This window comes from Gigantopelta aegis, chromosome 15, assembly GCF_016097555.1.
Source record: "Gigantopelta aegis isolate Gae_Host chromosome 15, Gae_host_genome, whole genome shotgun sequence".
Classification (NCBI taxonomy): domain Eukaryota; kingdom Metazoa; phylum Mollusca; class Gastropoda; order Neomphalida; family Peltospiridae; genus Gigantopelta; species Gigantopelta aegis.
The window spans coordinates 39,318,425-39,337,276 of NC_054713.1; the positions used below are offsets into that span (position 1 = coordinate 39,318,425).

General features: G+C 37.9%; 1 protein-coding gene across 1 annotated transcript in view; it reads left to right on the top strand.

Moving 5' to 3' along the window:
* Positions 1-18,852, top strand: part of LOC121390676 (pleckstrin homology domain-containing family M member 2-like) — a 40,458-nt gene that overhangs the window by 14,027 nt on the left and 7,579 nt on the right. Inside the window, exons 7-12 of the mRNA XM_041522550.1 lie at positions 7,075-8,261; positions 9,166-9,235; positions 10,114-10,269; positions 11,134-11,222; positions 11,804-11,936; positions 14,610-14,770. Of these exons, the coding sequence (XP_041378484.1) occupies positions 7,075-8,261; positions 9,166-9,235; positions 10,114-10,269; positions 11,134-11,222; positions 11,804-11,936; positions 14,610-14,770 (1,796 nt within the window). The remainder of the gene's footprint in view (positions 1-7,074; positions 8,262-9,165; positions 9,236-10,113; positions 10,270-11,133; positions 11,223-11,803; positions 11,937-14,609; positions 14,771-18,852) is intronic.

Sequence of the window (18,852 nt, forward strand, 5' to 3'; positions counted from 1 at the left end):
GAGGTACTTGTAAATAACGTATTCAGTTGCAGTGTGATTGAGGTAGATGTAAATAACGTATTCAGTAACAATGTGATTGAGGTACATGTAAATAACGTATTCAGTAACAGTGTGATTGAGGTACATGTAAATAACGTATTCAGTTGCAATGTGATTGAGGTACATGTAAATAACGTATTCAGTAACAATGTGATTACGGTACATGTAAATAACGTATTCAGTAACAGTGTGATTGAGGTACTTGTAAATAACGTATTCAGTAACAGTGTGATTGAGGTACATGTAAATAACGTATTCAGTAACAGTGTGATTGAGGTACTTGTAAATAACGTATTCAGTAACAGTGTGATTGAGGTACTTGTAAATAACGTATTCAGTAACAATGTGATTGAGGTACATGTAAATAACGTATTCAGTAACAGTGTGATTGAGGTACATGTAAATAACGTATTCAGTAACAGTGTGATTGAGGTACTTGTAAATAACGTATTCAGTAACAGTGTGATTGAGGTACTTGTAAATAACGTATTCAGTAACAATGTGATTGAGGTACATGTAAATAACGTATTCAGTAACAGTGTGATTGAGGTATGTGTAAATAACGTATTCAGTAACAGTGTGATTGAGGTATATGTAAATAACATATTCAGTTGCAATGTGATTGAGGTACATGTAAATAACGTATTCAGTAACAGTGTGATTGAGGTACATGTAAATAACGTATTCAGTAACAATGTGATTGAGGTAGATGTAAATAACGTATTCAGTAACAGTGTGATTGAGGTACTTGTAAATAACGTATTCAGTAACAGTGTGATTGAGGTAGATGTAAATAACGTATTCAGTAACAATGTGATTGAGGTACATGTAAATAACGTATTCAGTAACAGTGTGATTGAGGTACATGTAAATAACGTATTCAGTAACAATGTGATTGAGGTACATGTAAATAACGTATTCAGTAACAGTGTGATTGAGGTACATGTAAATAACGTATTCAGTAACAGTGTGATTGAGGTACATGTAAATAACGTATTCAGTAACAGTGTGATTGAGGTACATGTAAACTAACATATTCAGTAACAGTGTGATTGAGGTACATGTAAATAACGTATAGTCAGTAACAGTGTGATCTGAGGTATAGTTGTGAAATACATTTTATTCAGAATAACCAGGTGTGATTGAAAATAAACAACGTTTTGTTTTTAACAGATTACAGAATAACAGTGTGATCGAGCTAGACATGTAAATAACATATTCGCAGCTAACGGAGAGCGACAGAGGTACTCTGTAAATTGACGTGGATTCAGTAACAGTGTGATTGAGGTACATGTAAATAACAGTATTCAGTAACAGTCTGATTCCAGAGGTATCATGTAAATAACGTATTCAGTATCCGAGTGTGCATTGAATGTACTCTGTAAATACTTGTATTATTAGTAACAGTGTGATTGAGGTACATGTAAGAAGAACGTATTCAAGTAACAGAACCTGTGGTTGAGTACTTGTAAGTGCGAAAACGTATTCAGTAACAGTGTGATTGAGGATACTTGTAAATAACGTATTCAGTAACAGTGTGATTGAGGTACATGTAAATAACGTATTCAGTAACAGTGTGATTGAGGTACATGTAAATAACGTATTCAGTAACAGTGTGATTGAGGTACATGTAAATAACGTATTCAGTTGCAATGTGATTGAGGTACTTGTAAATAACGTATTCAGTAACAATGTGATTGAGGTACATGTAAATAACGTATTCAGTAACAGTGTGATTGAGGTACATGTAAATAACGTATTCAGTAACAGTGTGATTGAGGTACATGTAAATAACGTATTCAGTTGCAATGTGATGGAGGTACATGTAAATAACGTATTCAGTAACAATGTGATTAAGCAGAGTTCGACAAATCCGCTAGCCCGACGCCCGTGGCTAGTGGTTTTTAAGTTCGGGCTAGTGAGAACTGCAAAACCACTAGCCCGCAGTGCTAGTGGTTTCCACCCCCCCTCCTTATCGCTCGATCGTGAGTTTTTTGTGTGGGTTTTTTTTTCTCTCGGCTGAAATTTCGTTTAATAAATTTGATTGTGACGTTTGTCATCGAATAATATCAACAACGCAATCAGTATATAATGATAATCCACTTGAACTAGGTCTGCAAACTGCAGTAACATGCTATCTCTACATCGCCACAGTTACAGCATGCATTGTTTACTTTTCCCTGTCAAGTTTCTGGCACAAAAAATAAGTTTAATGACATGCGTGTTTTGATTGGTTGGACACGTCACGTGGTAGTTAATCTCGCACATATGAACTTCGAAATCTCGCACTTAAGAACTTGGAAATCACCAATTGCGACGACAGGTTAATCTCAATCAAGTAAACCCCGGTCATGCTTTGAATTTCAGTGTTTATTTTATTTACCTGTTGTTTTCTAATTTTACACTTCTCTGACGTGGTTATCGGCAATCAGGAAAACAATTTACTTTAATGGTAACGCACATGCAATGACTCTGCTTGACCTATTTGTGTATCGGTCTGGATAATGCGTCACAGCTGCCGATACAAGATGATACCTTTTTTGTTCATCAATTAACAACGGATTAGATGTCGCCGTTATATTCTTTTGATATCGGTCTGACACGGGATAATGCCCAGTATTTGAGCAATTGGCATCGCCGTTCCTGGCGACATAAATAGTATGGCCCTAAATGTATAACCCACTACCGAATACACTGAACCATCTATTACCGTGTGTCACACTGTCGTACCCTCATTTAAATTTAATTATTTTGATAGTGGGTTTAGATATGAACCATGAGTTTGCTCAATTATTTTTCCCCTGGGGGAGGGCAAACGCGAAAACGCGAATGACGATGGATCACACTTGACAAAAAAACAAACGTACAAGACGACAAAAAACTGAAAGTTACAACATGATTTAAGTGTTTGTTATACTCGTAAATGTGTAATGTTACAAAAAAATGTATAAAAATCCAGTTATAATTGATCAGGAATTTGGGCTAGTGCTTTATCTTGGTGGGCTAGTGGTTTTCACAAACCCACTAGCCCTGTGGCTAGTGATTTTTCAAAATATTTGTCATACTCTGGATTAAGGTACATGTAAATAACGTATTCAGTAACAGTGTGATTGAGGTAGATGTAAATAACGTATTCAGTAACAATGTGATTGAGGTACATGTAAATAACGTATTCAGTAACAGTGTGATTGAGGTACATGTAAATAACGTATTCAGTTGCAATGTGATTGAGGTACATGTAAATAACGTATTCAGTAACAATGTGATTACGGTACATGTCAAACCCGCTTATTTGCATACCCTCGGTGCTGCTCGATTTTGTGCAATTAACCGGGTTAGTCGATTAACCGATAGAGTACCGACTTTCACTTTGTAACAGCCATCCAACTACAAAGTGGCATGGGAGACAGTCTAGCACAATGCGGTACTTCATACCGGAACTATTATAGTTAACACATGTCACATGCAGTTGGATATATATAAATTAAAAAATATATATATCTATCAATATATATAATAAGCATGACGTTTTTGTTTTAATCTGCCAGACCAGAAATCATTTTTTTTTTAAAAACAAAAAAACAACGCCTGTCACTGGGCGTCGTTTTCTAAAAACACAAACTTTGTGTATTAAAAAAAAATACTGACCATCCACTAGTGTAAACAAAGTGTATTAGCCATGTAGTTAATGAGATAAACTTGAAACAACAGAACCATCAAAAAGTTCACGTTTCATCGGTACACGTGTTTACAAAATGACGTTAGTTTCCGGAATTACCGGGCTGTTGATTGACCGAATGCGCCTTACCATAGAATTACGTGAACTTGTATGAATTTGCTGATATGGTGTTCTTTCCATCCCAAAAGATATGGCAAGCTTTGGTATTATTTGTGATCCCCTTTGCTATTGTTAAGCAATTAAAGTTAAGCTCGGCTAGTGAGTCGTTATCAGTTCCAGCAGTCTGCATTGCATGCATGACCGTTCTAACACAATTGACTGACGGTCTTTGTTATGTTTGTTTTAACGACCTCCCCCACCAGTAAATTTTTTCCCGCTACATTTTCCGGGAAGCATGTTTCGCCCCCCATCCACCCCTTTGCTCGCCCTAGTAAAATTCCAACCCATCATATTACATATGTACAATTAATACTAAGTACAACAAATAATAAATAAAATCAGTATGGACATTTATTCTGTTAAAAACTTAATACATACACATGTAGCATTTAATTTTAGAAAACAAACATAATCATATAACATTTTATTTACATCAATGTCCGTGTCATTTGAAATGTCAAGGAATCCAGTTAATGAACTCTGTCATTTTTCGCTGACGGCGGTTTGCAGCCGATGTTGTTTCACACAAATCTTCTAACTGGTACAACCTGTCAAAGTCCTCACACCCATTTTCTTCTAAAAAGCGCCTCACTCTGCCGAGTATTGTCTTCACCTCACCGTTGGTGACAGGCAGTAGGTAGTCGTGATCGTCGTTGTCGCTGTCATCTGATTCGTTTACCGTTGTTGATGTTGAATCCTGTTGTGTGAACGCTGCACAGATTTCTTCGTCAGTCTGTGGTTGATGGCAGTCCAGTGTGTCGTCGTGGGAGATGAATTGTTGAAATGCCTCGTTAGTTAGTCCAGTCGGTGCAGCGAAGTTGGTGTCATCAGAGTTGTCACTTTCTACAGGTTGCTGAACATCTGGCTTGAAAAAGCCACCTTTTCGAAAACAGTTTACAATTGTAGACGACGTGACGTTGTTCCAGGCTTTTCTCAGCATATGGATGGCATCTAACAAAGTTAACTTTTTAGCAATGCTATTCGCGCTCAGTTCGTCATCGGCGTCGATGTCGTCAATTATCTTGTGAACAACCTGACTTCTATAGTGGCCTTTTAGGTTTCTGATGATCCCCTGATCACATGGCTGGATTACAGACGTAGTTCTCGGCGGCAAAAACATCAGCTTTACGTTTCCCAGCTTTTCATTTGGTGGATGGGCAGGAGAGTTGTCAACTAGTAACACCACATGTCGTCGCTGAAGGCGCATATCTTTGTTGAAATCCTCCAACCACTTGTTGAAGATAGCCGACGTCATCCAGGCATTCTGGCTATTTTCGTACTTCACTGGAAGACTCTTTTTCCCTCTGAAACACCTTGGCTGTTTGCTCTTTCCAATGACGAGAAGTTTTCGTTTGTCAGTTCCCGACATGTTGCAGGCTATCATTGCTGTCACCCTGTCCATCGCCTTTTTGCTCCCACTCACTGTCTCCGATTTTACAGTTAATGTTCCGTCAGGTAATGCTCGGTAGTACAGTCCAGTTTCGTCAGCGTTGTAGATGTCGTCTGCTTCGTATGTCTTTAGTATATCTGGGAGAACGGTCTGTGTCCACTTGTCTGCTGCTACCAGGTCTGCGTCTTTCTTTTCTCCATGCAGTCGTTTGTAGACGATGTTATGTCTTTCTTTCCATCTACTAAGCCATCCGTTGGTGGGGTTAAAGTCTTCTTTATGGAGATGTTTCGCCAAATCCTTTGCTTTTTCTGCGAGAATGGGACCGGACACAGGGATATCTCTGGACCTGGCACTATCGAACCATTCTGACAAGGCGCCCTCCACATCCTCTGCTTTGCCAGATCGTAGCCGTTTTCGTTCGGGGTTCGTTTTATTACACTCGTATCGTGTGCGAATATCCTCTCGTTTGCCAGCAATTCTGCATACCTGTGACTGGGAACAGCCCATTTTTTTGGCTATTTCTGCTTGTGAAATTTTTTGATCTAAAAGTTTAACAGCTTCGTATTTATCAGCAAGTGATAAATCGTTTCTTTTGCGTTTAACAGACATAGCGTACACTGCATCTAATGAATAAGTGAACAACAACCCTTTCTCTGTCACATTTATTAAAAACATCACCGCCTAGGACGATTGATCTGTAATCTTTTAATTACTAACAAGGCTTCTCGACATAACGTAATTGATACAGAACAATGATTGCCCTGAACACGTCAATCGAATAGGGCCTCAATAGTTGAGTGCGCATGCGTACAAGCGCACAGGCGGTACTTCTAAAAATAATAGTCGGAGAGTTACATGTTATTGAGATGGCCTCTGATTAACAGCAATATATTGCAAACAAAACATTAGGTGTTAGGTTTATTCAACTTAATTATGTCATTCTTAAATCTGGTAGTCGGGTATTGTGATTCACCAGTAGTAACGTGCACACCATCTCATTTGCATGCCACACGTCGACTTTGTAAACACCGATTACAGTCGGCTTACCACAGTGAGCTCAAACAAAACAGATTTATTTGAGTTGTTTTGCCAAAGTTTGATTGACTTTCTCAGTAATTTGTGACATCAATTCAGCACAATTTTTTTTTTTTTAAATCGTTATTTTTATGTGCAAATAACCGATATATAGCCTGTAGTCTGTGCAATTAACCGGATGTTTTGTAGTGTTATAAGGGCAAATGGTTCCGTGTTGGGTGAAAATAGTCGATTAACCGAATTATGCTATAAACCGATGTGCAAATAAGTGGAGTTGACTGTACATGTAAATAACGTATTCAGTAACAGTGTGATTGAGGTACTTGTAAATAACGTATTCAGTAACAATGTGATTGAGGTAGATGTAAATAACGTATTCAGTAACAATGTGATTGAGGTACATGTAAATAACGTATTCAGTAACAGTGTGATTGAGGTACATGTAAATAACGTATTCAGTAGCACTGTGATTGAGGTACATGTAAATAACGTATTCAGTAACAGTGTGATTGAGGTACATGTAAATAACGTATTCAGTAACAATGTGATTTAGGTACATGTAAATAACGTATTCAGTAACAATATTATAAATAATAAATTTGATACTGGGTTTTTTGGTGCAGTATGATTAGCAAAATTATGTTTATGGTACTAGTATAGTTCAATAATTGTTTCTGTGTCTGTACCAGTATAGTTGAATGAGACAATACATTTTGGGAGAATAAACCAAGGTTATTATTTAAAATAAACAAAACGTTTTGTTTTTTTCTAGACTACAGAATATACACGAGGATCATCGAAGCTAGACAGTGATGCCGAAAGTATTAACAGTATGGACGCAGCTAGCGGAAGAGCGGACAGGTTTGGTACAGCCTCTCTTTCAGTTGACTCTGGATGTCCATTGGACAGCAGTTGGTGCGCGTCCATGACAACGACAGTCACGCCCTCCGATGACATCTCTGTTTCCAGCCAGGGATCCAATGTAGAAGCGGGCACGGAACAAGATTCACGTATCCGACGGATCGATGCAATTTTGAATGTTCCGGACTCTGAACAAGACTTGGAAGTTATTAGGGTTACGTCTCGAGGAGGAAAATCTAAGAAGAAGAAGAAAAAGAAGCAGAAAGAACCTGCTGGTATCAGTTCTTGTGATAGTGCGAAAAATTTCCCCGATGGAACCGATAGCGGAAATGTCACAAATGGATCGTCAGCTGATTTGATTAATGTTGATTCTGAACTGACTGATGCGTCATTGGAACAGAACAAGACAGCATTGAAAGAAAGACTTGATATTGCCTTAAAGGAAAGACTTGATATTACCCTCAATGATATTGCCCCCGGTGATGGCACAACACAGGCAGTTGTAGTTACTGATGGACCGGTTTCGGCCGATCTTTTGACCAAGGTTGAAGAAGACACTTGTAATGAGAGGAAGCATGAATTACCACAACCTGCGGAAGTTAACGAAACACAACCACAACAAGATATTAATATTTTGTGCCAAAAAGAACAGCAAATGAAGAAATGTGTATCTGAATCGAACGTTTTAGCAAATGTTACTGTAGACTGCAGTGAAATAGATAATAAAATAAATGATGAAAGACAGGTGATATGTACACAGCCAGACACTGTGTGTGACAGCAGTACTGGAAATGGACAACGACTTTCTGCTGATTCAAAGAATGATGTCGGTGTTTCTGAAACCGATTCTTCCTTACGAGACAGTGGCCCGCTTCCCAGTGAAACATTTCACCTCTCTGAGGAGAGTTTCGCTGGTGATTCCATGAACCTACACGAGGATGAGGACATCTACAAACATCATGGCAGGTGCGTGGAGAGAACAGGACAGAGTAATTACACGGACATGATCAATCTGATATCGGACATACCGGATGACGAGATGGAAACGGAAGAATCGGTTTCATCAGTGGAGTCTCCAACTCAGGATTATGGAATATAGTAAGTTGGTTTTTTGGTTTTTATTTTTTAATTGTCATCAATGAATATCGGGGCTAGCTGTGGGTGATCAAACTACTTCGCCACTATCTCAAAAATGCGAAACCTATAGCTATGTTCCAATAAAATATCAATTATTACAGAATTTCTTTTGCCAAATTAAAATAAAATTTGCCAATTATTCTCAAAATTCACAATTGGCGAATTTGTCAAGTGGCAGAGCTAACCTTGACTATATCGATTTTTAATATGGTACAACAATAAACACAAAACATAGCCAACTGCTACAAAACAAATTAAGTTTGTTTTGTTATTGTTCCAAAATAGAATTTGGACAACATGCTTCTCACTCAGTACTGCTTTCTATTTTTAACTAGCCAATCAAAATAAGCAACACTAACTGTTTTGTAAAGTTCTGATAAATATGAACTGCAAAACAATAGCATTTTTCAGTATTGGAATACAGGGACAAAAGAGCTGAGACATTTTTAACAAATGGCACAAGTGTTTGTCTCTATTTCCTCACACTTGCTGGCATGTTGATTGAACCACATCTGGGATTACATTCATTAACAGTATTCGCCATGCAGTCAGTCACCCATGGATAGGCCTAAAAGATGTGTGATTGCAGCACTCTATCAGCTGTGTCACTCAGAATGGGATACTAATTTACTATAAAGTATTAAACTACTAATACTCTAGTATATACCAAAAAAGAATTCTATACATGTGGCAGTTTGTTTTTTAATTTTTGCCTACTATGAAAATTAAAAACTGCAAGATGTATTTTTGAAATTGTGAAAATTTACTCCTGCAAATAACACCCGTTTTACAGTAATTGCGAATAAATTTCACCATTGCTCATCACCTTTTCCTCACATACATGGGGTTTTTTTTTTTTCTCTAGCTTGGACAATAATGCTTTGTTACATCTGATGTTGGACATCTTCACTGATGAAAACGAACAGCTACAGAAGGTAGGTATACTTTTATTTTTATTCATAGAAGTAACAAATACAGTGGGAAATTATTTATCTCACCCTAGGATACAAATACTACAAAGACTGAGTCTCGAAGTCATATTTCATAAATCCTGATTATGTCTTTTGTTTTGAATATTGTTTTTTTGTTTATGCCTGGATATGTAAAAGACAGAAACAACACTCATTGCCATTGGATTCTATTTATCTTCCAACTTGTTTAAAAATGTATGAAACTCGATTTTGAATGACACAGTTGTAACTGATGGCGGTAGTACTAAACCAAATAACTTCCGGCTGGGTCAAAGTTCGAGGTGCACCCAACTTTTGATAGAGAAGTGAACACCACAAGTCCTGTGATTGGTGATAAACGTGAGTGTGTTGGTTGTAAAAAATAATAGTTTCATCTGGGCAAAAAAAAAAGCTATTTTATTTCATCTAGTACCACTGTGTCAATTAGCCGTGTGCTTGAAACATGCATAGGGTACCTGTGAAAAAAGTACTCCAATTTTGTGCTGAGCTAGGGTAGTCATAGACAATACCCGTTATCTCAGAAATGAGCAGCTTGACCGCCAATTTTTTCTGAATCACTTTAAGTGTGAGGGGTGGTAGTATTTATATCCGTAGTGTTTATGTCGATTGATACGTTGCAGGTAGGAGTTTTAGCTACATATGTTACTATTGTCATCTATAGGATTTGATTTGGTAGTATACACCCTGGAGTGGTCACACTGAATGTAAATTGTACTTTTTTCCTAGTCAGAATGGAAATAAACTTGGCATCCAGGCCCTCCATCAACACATACCATCCGTCCATCTATCCGCCCATTAAACAATTCATTCATTAATTACACAATTCATTCATTATTTACCAGATGTACAGCACGCGAGAAGGACATGCTGATGGCCAGGTTCGGACTGTGTTTGTCGTGGTGACCAACAAGTGTCTGTACCTACTGCACCAGAGAGAGAGTGATCGACAGTTCAGAACGGATGCCATTATCGCCTTTAAGGAGGTCGACTTTGTGGCGGTAATTATGATGATGATGATGATCTTTATATTATTGAGTTATTGTTTATGAACCAAGAAATAATTCAAAATAAAATATCAACTTTTAGTGTTATTATTAGTAAGTATGAATTAAATGTAATTATAAGGATTGTCTTTTATTTTTATTTTTTTCATTGGGGTATGAACAAAAATAATAATCTGCAAATGTATGTGTGGATAGTTCACCTTGGCTGTATGGAAAATGGAAAGCATTTAGGTTATCAAGGCCCATGAGGGGATATCATGGTCATTGAGGATGGACCAAGGCAGATGAGGACATAAAAAAACAAAATATACCCAACTTTTTCTGTGCAATCCATGCATTTAAAAAAAAGAATGAAAAAAAGAAAGAAAACCTGCATCACCGCCTCAATTCTCGACCTTTGTTCTGACCAGAGACATACTTTTTTTATATGTTTTGTTTTCACAATTGTGTTTTTATGTTTCAATAGCTAATAAAAAAAATTGGGGTGGGACGTAACCCAGTGGTAAAGCGCCCGCCAGATGTGCAGTCGGTGTGGGATCGATCCCCGTCAGTGGGCCCATTGGGCTATTTCTCGTTCCAGCCAGTGCACCATGTCTGGTATACCAAAGGCCGTGGTATCCTGTCTGTGGGATGGTGCATATAAAAGATCCCTTGCTGCTAATTGAAAAGAGTAGACCATAAATAAAATGTGTTGAGTGTGTCGTTAAATAAAACATCTCCTTCCTAATAAAATTTGGTGGTTGTCAACTTATGTTGATACACCTGCTTCTGTACAAAAATACACTGTTCTTAAGACAAATTTCTTCGTCTTGTTTACACAGGGTTGATTCTAGTGATTTCTTTTGTCTGGTATTTCAGTTGAGTTTTGGACTTCAGATCATCAACATTGTGTGCACAAATCGCCGGAAGCAGTTCTGGTTGACAACTGGTGATGAAATGCTGACAAAGTAAGGTGTTTTTTGGTTGTTCTTTTTAATTGGCCAATTACATAAAATAAGGTTGTTTTTTGTGTGTGTTTTTTTAGGAAAGTTTCTTATCCCCAGTAAACATTAATTCATTCATTATACTTATTTTCTTGCTTCTATACAATGAAGGTTCAAGTACACTGTCCTGGGCACACATCTCAGCTATCTGGGCTGTCTGTCCAGGACAGAGGGTTAGTTATTAGTTGTTAGTCAGAGAAAAGAGGGTGTAGTGGTCTTACACCTAGCCATTGAGTCGATAAAACTCGCTCTGGGTGGGAGCCGGTACCGGGCTGCAAATCCAGTATCTACCAGCCTTATGCCGGATGTGTTAACCACGGCACCACCGAGGCTGGTCCAGAAAACAAATACAGCTGTGTCGGTTAGGACATACATGGTATAAGAATACATATGTTATGACAGTAATAAACATGTTACCTCAAAAGGGAAGAAGAAAGAATAGAAGGAAATAAAATAAACAGGAAAAAAAAAATACCTGTTATCTTGTGTAGTTACTAATCGGTGTTAAGCTAAATGAATGTTCTTTACCTTTTTGTTTTGAATAGAGCTATTGTAAGCACGTTATCGATGGCAATGGAGGCTTGTCTGTTTCCGGTTCCGAACCTAACTGTCCTCACAGACGCCACGACTCAGAAAATCTGCTTGCGAAAGTATGCTGCTGTTGAAAGTAAAATAGAGGTGAGGGTTAAATGCTTTCAGAAGAACAGTAAGACCCTCAAAACCAGCCCATTGGTAAACCGGAATTTCCTCAAAATTGGATGTTTTTAACCGTCCTTTTTTATATATCAGTACAGAACAGGGCCGCGTTTTATGAAGCGATCTTAGGGCTAAGATCACCTTAAGTGCATAACGATTGTATGCAGTTAAGGTGATCTTAGCGCTAAGATTGCTTTGTAAAACATGGCCCAGAAAACGGGATAGCCCATAAAACCATACTTTTTACTTGATCCTTGTGGGTTGTAAGACTACGGGTAACAAATTTCCAAATGTTTGGCATCCAATAGCCAACGATTAATTAATCAATACATTTGTCAATGGTGGTATCGTTAAACAAAACAAACGTTTAACTTTTAATTTTTACTTCCTTGGTGTCCAGTTTTGAGAGGTGTCACTGTGATTATGTTTACATCACATTATATACTGTAAAACGGGTATTATTCGCGGCAGTAAATGCAGTCAGTTCGCGGTTTTTAATTTTCGCGGTGTCATGGGTTTTTTTTTTTCTTCTTTTTTTCTGGGTTTTTTTAAATTACTAACATGTACAAAACTATACTATGGTACATAACATTAAATCGACACTAGAGTGGTCAACAGAGGTATACGTAATATTATTCCTTTCTGAGCGACTCCGCTAAGTGCTGCAGCCACATGTCCAGCGGCGACCACACTGTGTGTACAATTAATGAAATTAATCCAGGATGTGGTTCAATCAACTCCAGAAAGTGTGAAATAAAGACAAACACTTGTACTAGTAATCTTATTTTAATGTTTAAACACCGGTTGTTAAAAACCTCTCACCTTTTGTTTTTGTCACTTGTCAATGACTTTTTTCCGGAAGTTTACAAAACCATTTGTGTCCCTTATTTTGATTGGCCAATTAAAAATGGCTCATTATACTAATTTCTAAATGTTTATTCACAGCTTAACAATACCAGTAAGAATGTCTGTTCCAAAAATCAACTACATTTATCATTCTTCACAAAAACAGCGGTATGGCAGGTTCAATTTTGCAGTGCTTAAAAAAAGCGTGGACAAACCTGAAACTGTTGGTTTACCTGACCCTTCAACATGTTTAACGATCGAAGAAGTTCAATCGACACAGTCCCGCCAATGATGCCGTTGATAAATTAAACACTTCTACAAATCGTAAACAAAAACACAGTGAATATAAACTGTATGATGCAGAACAGCATGCCAAAATTGCTAAACTGTGTGGGGGTTGTTTTTTTTGGTTTTTTTTGTTCTAATGGATTTTATTATTTGCGTAAGTAATTTTCGCGAATAATACCCGTTTTACAGTTTTATGTTATGCAGATCTTGATGTGCAATAAATCATGGGATGTGAGTCTGAAGACTAGGAGTCAAACTTACGAAAATATTTTCAACATCCACTAGACAAACTTTTAACTTTTGATTTATAGTAATAGAAAGTATGCTGAATTCAGAGTTATTGAAAAGCAAAAGAAAAAACATCCAGTGAAAGAGAAAGAAGAGAGATCACATGACTAGAAATAGGATGTCCAGAAAAGTTCTAGTTACCGTATTTGACCGGAAATTAGCCCATGTCTTTGAATAAGCCCCCCACTGTTTTGTTAGCATTTAAGAAATTAGGCCCTCATTCGTAAATAAGCCCACCCCCAACTTCGTCACCTTATAAATAACAAAACTGCAAGTGTGCTCAAAGTTCATTTAAAAGGTCATACCTCCTGCAGATAACTAAACACAAATGTAACACAATATTTTACCACCAGTGAGATTTAGTAGTGTAACAGTAACAGTGTGTAACATTGTTTTCAATTTCATGTCTGCAGTATTTCTTTGAAGTACCTAAACCCAAGTCTGAACTAAAACCAATGTCTATTTTTACCACCACACTGGGTCCGCAGTTAATGCTAATTAGGCAAATACCGTATTCTGATTGGCTAAGAACAATGGCCTAGATTGACAATTCTTTGTAGTGTAAGCTGGCTGCCTGTCAGAAACGTGTGTATACGCTATTGAGTTTGTTGTTTTAAGTCTTCTCAGCATTAAATTTTGAATGTAAATAAACAGCACTGGTAAGTAATTGTAACATAGAAGGTGTGTTTCTGATAATTAGATACTAGTAAAAAAAATTTTTTAATTAATAAACAATTATTATTTATTAATAACAAATGGAACACTAATTAATAGATGTGCTACTGGACGTTTTTCATTTTCTTCCTAGTTCATTTAATTATTATTTATTTTAATTATTAGTTTTTTGTGTGTTTTTTTCAACAAAACTGGCCCCTTGTCTGGGAATAAGCCCACCCCATGCTAAGCTTACAATGAGTTGTCTTGGCCCCCTGGGCTTATTTCCGGTCAAATACGGTAATGATATTCAGAAATAGGATATCCAGAAAGATTCTAGTCAATAATATCCAGAAATAGGATGTCCAGGAAGATTTTAGCCAGTGAGTAGTGGCTTCGATGTTTAGACCAGTCCATTATAGACCTAAGGTGGGTGGGGAGATGCATCTTCATGTATGTAGAGGTCAGGTTAAGTTTTGTTGAAAAGGGAAAACATGACTGAAATACACAGAAACCAAAAAAAATTGGTCATGATTAAGCTACTTTAAATCTTTTATCTTTTTTGCCTTTTTTTTTTAGCCTTGTGATGTCCAGATAGAAAACTATTCCCTGGTTTTCTGGGAAGATCCACATGCAGCGAATGGGAACAGCCCAGCAGCATACAAAGAGGGAATGCTGTCGATGATGATTTCAGATACATTCGGAGGACATTTCTGGAAACCCGTTTATGTCATTCTCAAGTATGTTTTTAGAAAGAAAAAAACATGTAGCATTATAGCTTAAGTGTCCTTAGTCCTACCCTCAGGGGCATAGGCTGGGGGTTTGGAGGGTTCAGACGAACCACACACACACACACACACCCCAACCCCAAAAGGGTACTGTAATCTAACAAAAAGTTAAAAAAAATTGATTTCTGGTTAAAATAATTAAAGGGACACACCCTAGTTACAGTTATTTGTTAACCATTATGGTGTTGTTTTTCGCTATTAAACCCCATTTTTCACAAATAAAATTGCACTTTACTTACATTTTATTATTTAGAATACACATTTCCATTCACCTGAAGTGCTTTTTGGTAATCCTGATGTTTGCAAAACCACGAAATGCATTTTTTGCATTTTTTCACAAGACGTGCCATCGAGAAAAAACCGTTAAGCAAGCGAGGTCCAATCTATTTTTAGAGGGAATCTTCCTGTGTAACGTCACAGATGTTGGTATACCACGTGACCATTATTAGAGGCACTGATTTTCCGTGATCGCGGAATCGCGGACGGAATAGCGGAAATACCTATCTGAAACGGAATTCCCGATTTTTTTCCAAAACATTATTTAACTTTAAATAGCGCATTTGATTAATTAAAATTTATTTTTCGAACTAGAAACTATAGACACCGACATCTGTCTGTGCTACGCTACGACACTAGTACGTTTGTATGTTACGCCAAATGTTTAATGTAGAGTATCTAGACGTTTTACCAGTCGTGTTTTCTTCGTTTATTCCCGGCGATTTAACGGGAAAAACCGAACATTGTGAGCTAAAATTGTCCGATATTTACTCAAGTGAAAGATATATTATGTTATGTTTGCTTATTAATTTTTAACATTTGCGGCATTGCCATATTTCCGATCTCACAAAGGAATGCAGTAGTATGCCAGGCTTTGTCCAAAATAAATTATATAAGGGAAGTGGTTTATAGTGTGATCGTTTGTAATTATTTTCTCGATAATATCGTAAAGAAAACCGAAAATGTCCGAAGTCTGTGTGAAACAAAAACAGAATTTGTTTAATACTGAAACGGAAAAAAACTGATTTTGTAACATTATGAGTGCCTCTACGTTATCATTTTGGTTCGGTTTGTTTTCTCGTGCACGGTTCGCGCAATCAACATCCGATTTGTTGTTGTTCATTTGTGAGATTTTTCTTCACAGTTCGTGAACATTATCAGTAACAATAAAGTTCAGACAAGTAAGTGTCTCAATACAAAATGTTACAAACCCTTAAAACCAATAATTTTGCTAAGTCTTACGATATCTGGAGAGGGGATACAACCAGGACAGAACAGTTGGAACATGTCCAGGAGAGGTGAAAAGAACGCACCCCAAGTCTGTGCGCACTCTGAAATTTGTCGTGACGTAGGCATTGTTGTGCTTCGAGCGACATCTACCGGTGACATCAGAATACTAACTTTCAAAATTATTTCAAGCAATTGGGACATGGGGATTCCCATGGTATTTATCGATATAAAACCTGCTTTTTCACTCCATTTGATAAAAACGTGATCTAAGTGTGTTACAGGTTTGTAGATTAACCAAATTATAATTTATTTTCGCTGGATGGAACTAGGGTGTGCGGCTTTAAATTAAAAAAAATATCAATTTACTGGTTTCTCCTTTGTCATGGTCAGTAGGTGCCAAAACATTTAAAAGTACTTCAAAATAATTTATGCAATATTTCTATAAAATACCAGTAATTACAATTCCTTTAAAATATTATTCTGACCACATCTGTATGCTCATTCAGATGTCCCTTGGGTTTATGGAAGATTTTGGGCACCTGTACTGGCATATGCTATAACAAACGGAGTTGGAGCCATACATGTATATAGTGGTTAAGATCATGACATAATGTTTTTAACATGCTCCCATACCACTACGGTTTCGAGCATGTCCACCCCGGGTTAAGATCATGACGTAATGTTTTTAACATGCTCCCATACCACTAAGGTTTCGAGCATGTCCACCCGGGTTAAGATCATGGCGTAATGTGTTTAACATGCTCCCATACCACTAAGGTTTCGAGCATGTCCACCCCGGGTTAAGATCATGACGTAATGTTTTTAACATGCTCCCATACCACTAAGGTTTCGAGCATGTCCACCCCGGGTTAAGATCATGACGTAATGTTTTTAACATGCTCCCATACCACTACGGTTTCGAGCATGTCCACCCCGGGTTAAGATCATGACGTAATGTTTTTAACATGCTCCCATACCACTACGGTTTCGAACATGTCCACTCCGGGTTAAGATCATGACGTAATGTTTTTAACATGCTCCCATACCACTACGGTTTCGAACATGTCCACCCCGGGTTAAGATCATGACGTAATGTTTTTAACATGCTCCCATACCACTACGGTTTCGAACATGTCCACCCCGGGTTAAGATCATGACGTAATGTTTTTAACATGCTCCCATACCACTAAGGTTTCGAGCATGTCCACCCCGGGTTAAGATCATGAAGTAATGTTTTTAACATGCTCCCATACCACTACGGTTTCGAACATGTCCACCCCGGCTTAAGATCATGACGTAATGTTTTTAACATGCTCCCATACCACTACGGTTTCGAGCATGTCCACCCCGGGTTTAAGATCATGACGTAATGTTTTTAACATGCTCCCATACCACTACGGTTTCGAGCATGTCCACCCCGGCTTAAGATCATGACGTAATGTTTTTAACATGCTCCCATACCACTACGGTTTCGAGCATGTCCACCCCGGCTTAAGATCATGACGTAATGTTTTTAACATGCTCCCATACCACTACGGTTTCGAGCATGTCCACCCCGGGTTAAGATCATGACGTAATGTTTTTAACATGCTCCCATACCACTACGGTTTCGAGCATGTCCACCCCGGCTTAAGATCATGACGTAATGTTTTTAACATGCTCCCATACCACTACGGTTTCGAGCATGTCCACCCCGGGTTAAGATCATGACGTAATGTTTTTAACATGCTCCCATACCACTACGGTTTCGAGCATGTCCACCCCGGGTTAAGATCATGACGTAATGTTTTTAACATGCTCCCATACCACTACGGTTTCGAGCATGTCCACCCCGGCTTAAGATCATGACGTAATGTTTTTAACATGCTCCCATACCACTACGGTTTCGAGCATGTCCACCCCGGGTTAAGATCATGACGTAATGTTTTTAACATGCTCCCATACCACTACGGTTTCGAGCATGTCCACCCCGGCTTAAGATCATGACGTAATGTTTTTAACATGCTCCCATACCACTACGGTTTCGAGCATGTCCACCCCGGCTTAAGATCATGACGTAATGTTTTTAACATGCTCCCATACCACTACGGTTTCGAGCATGTCCACCCCAGGTTAAGATCATGACGTAATGTTTTTAACATGCTCCCATACCACTACGGTTTCAAGCATGTCCACCCCGGGTTAAGATCAGGTCTTATCTATAGACAATGAGTCCTTCGGCACTGGGGGTGGGGGGACATTGCCCAGTGGTAAAGTGCTCATCATATGCGCGGTTGGTCTGGGGTCAGTTCCCATTTGTGGGTCCATTGGGCTATTTCTCATTCCAATGCAGAGCACCATGACTGGTGTATCGAAGGCCATGGTATGTGGTATCCTGTCTGTGGAATTGTGCATATAAAACATAAAATGTAGTAGGCTTCCTCTCTAAGACTATATGTCAGAATTACCAAATGTGTGATAGCGATGAATAATAAATCAGTGTGCTCTAGTGGTGTCATTAAATAAAACAAACATTTAACTTTTCTTTTGACATCAGTCTTGTTTAGAGGTAATGTATTGGAGTCTTGTTTAGAGGTAATGTATTGGATATGCTATTGACAGATTCGTGATCATAATATATGTTAGGGCTTGTTACACACTTGAAAAGTTTTGCATTATTTTAATGTACTACTGATGAGATGATTAAAGCATGTCATCATCAATTTTCTTAAAGAACAAATATATCTTCCTTTAGAATGTGGAGTACCTTAAATGGACATTCCCGAGTTTGCTGCATTGTAAGATGTTTTCGACTAATAAAATATTTC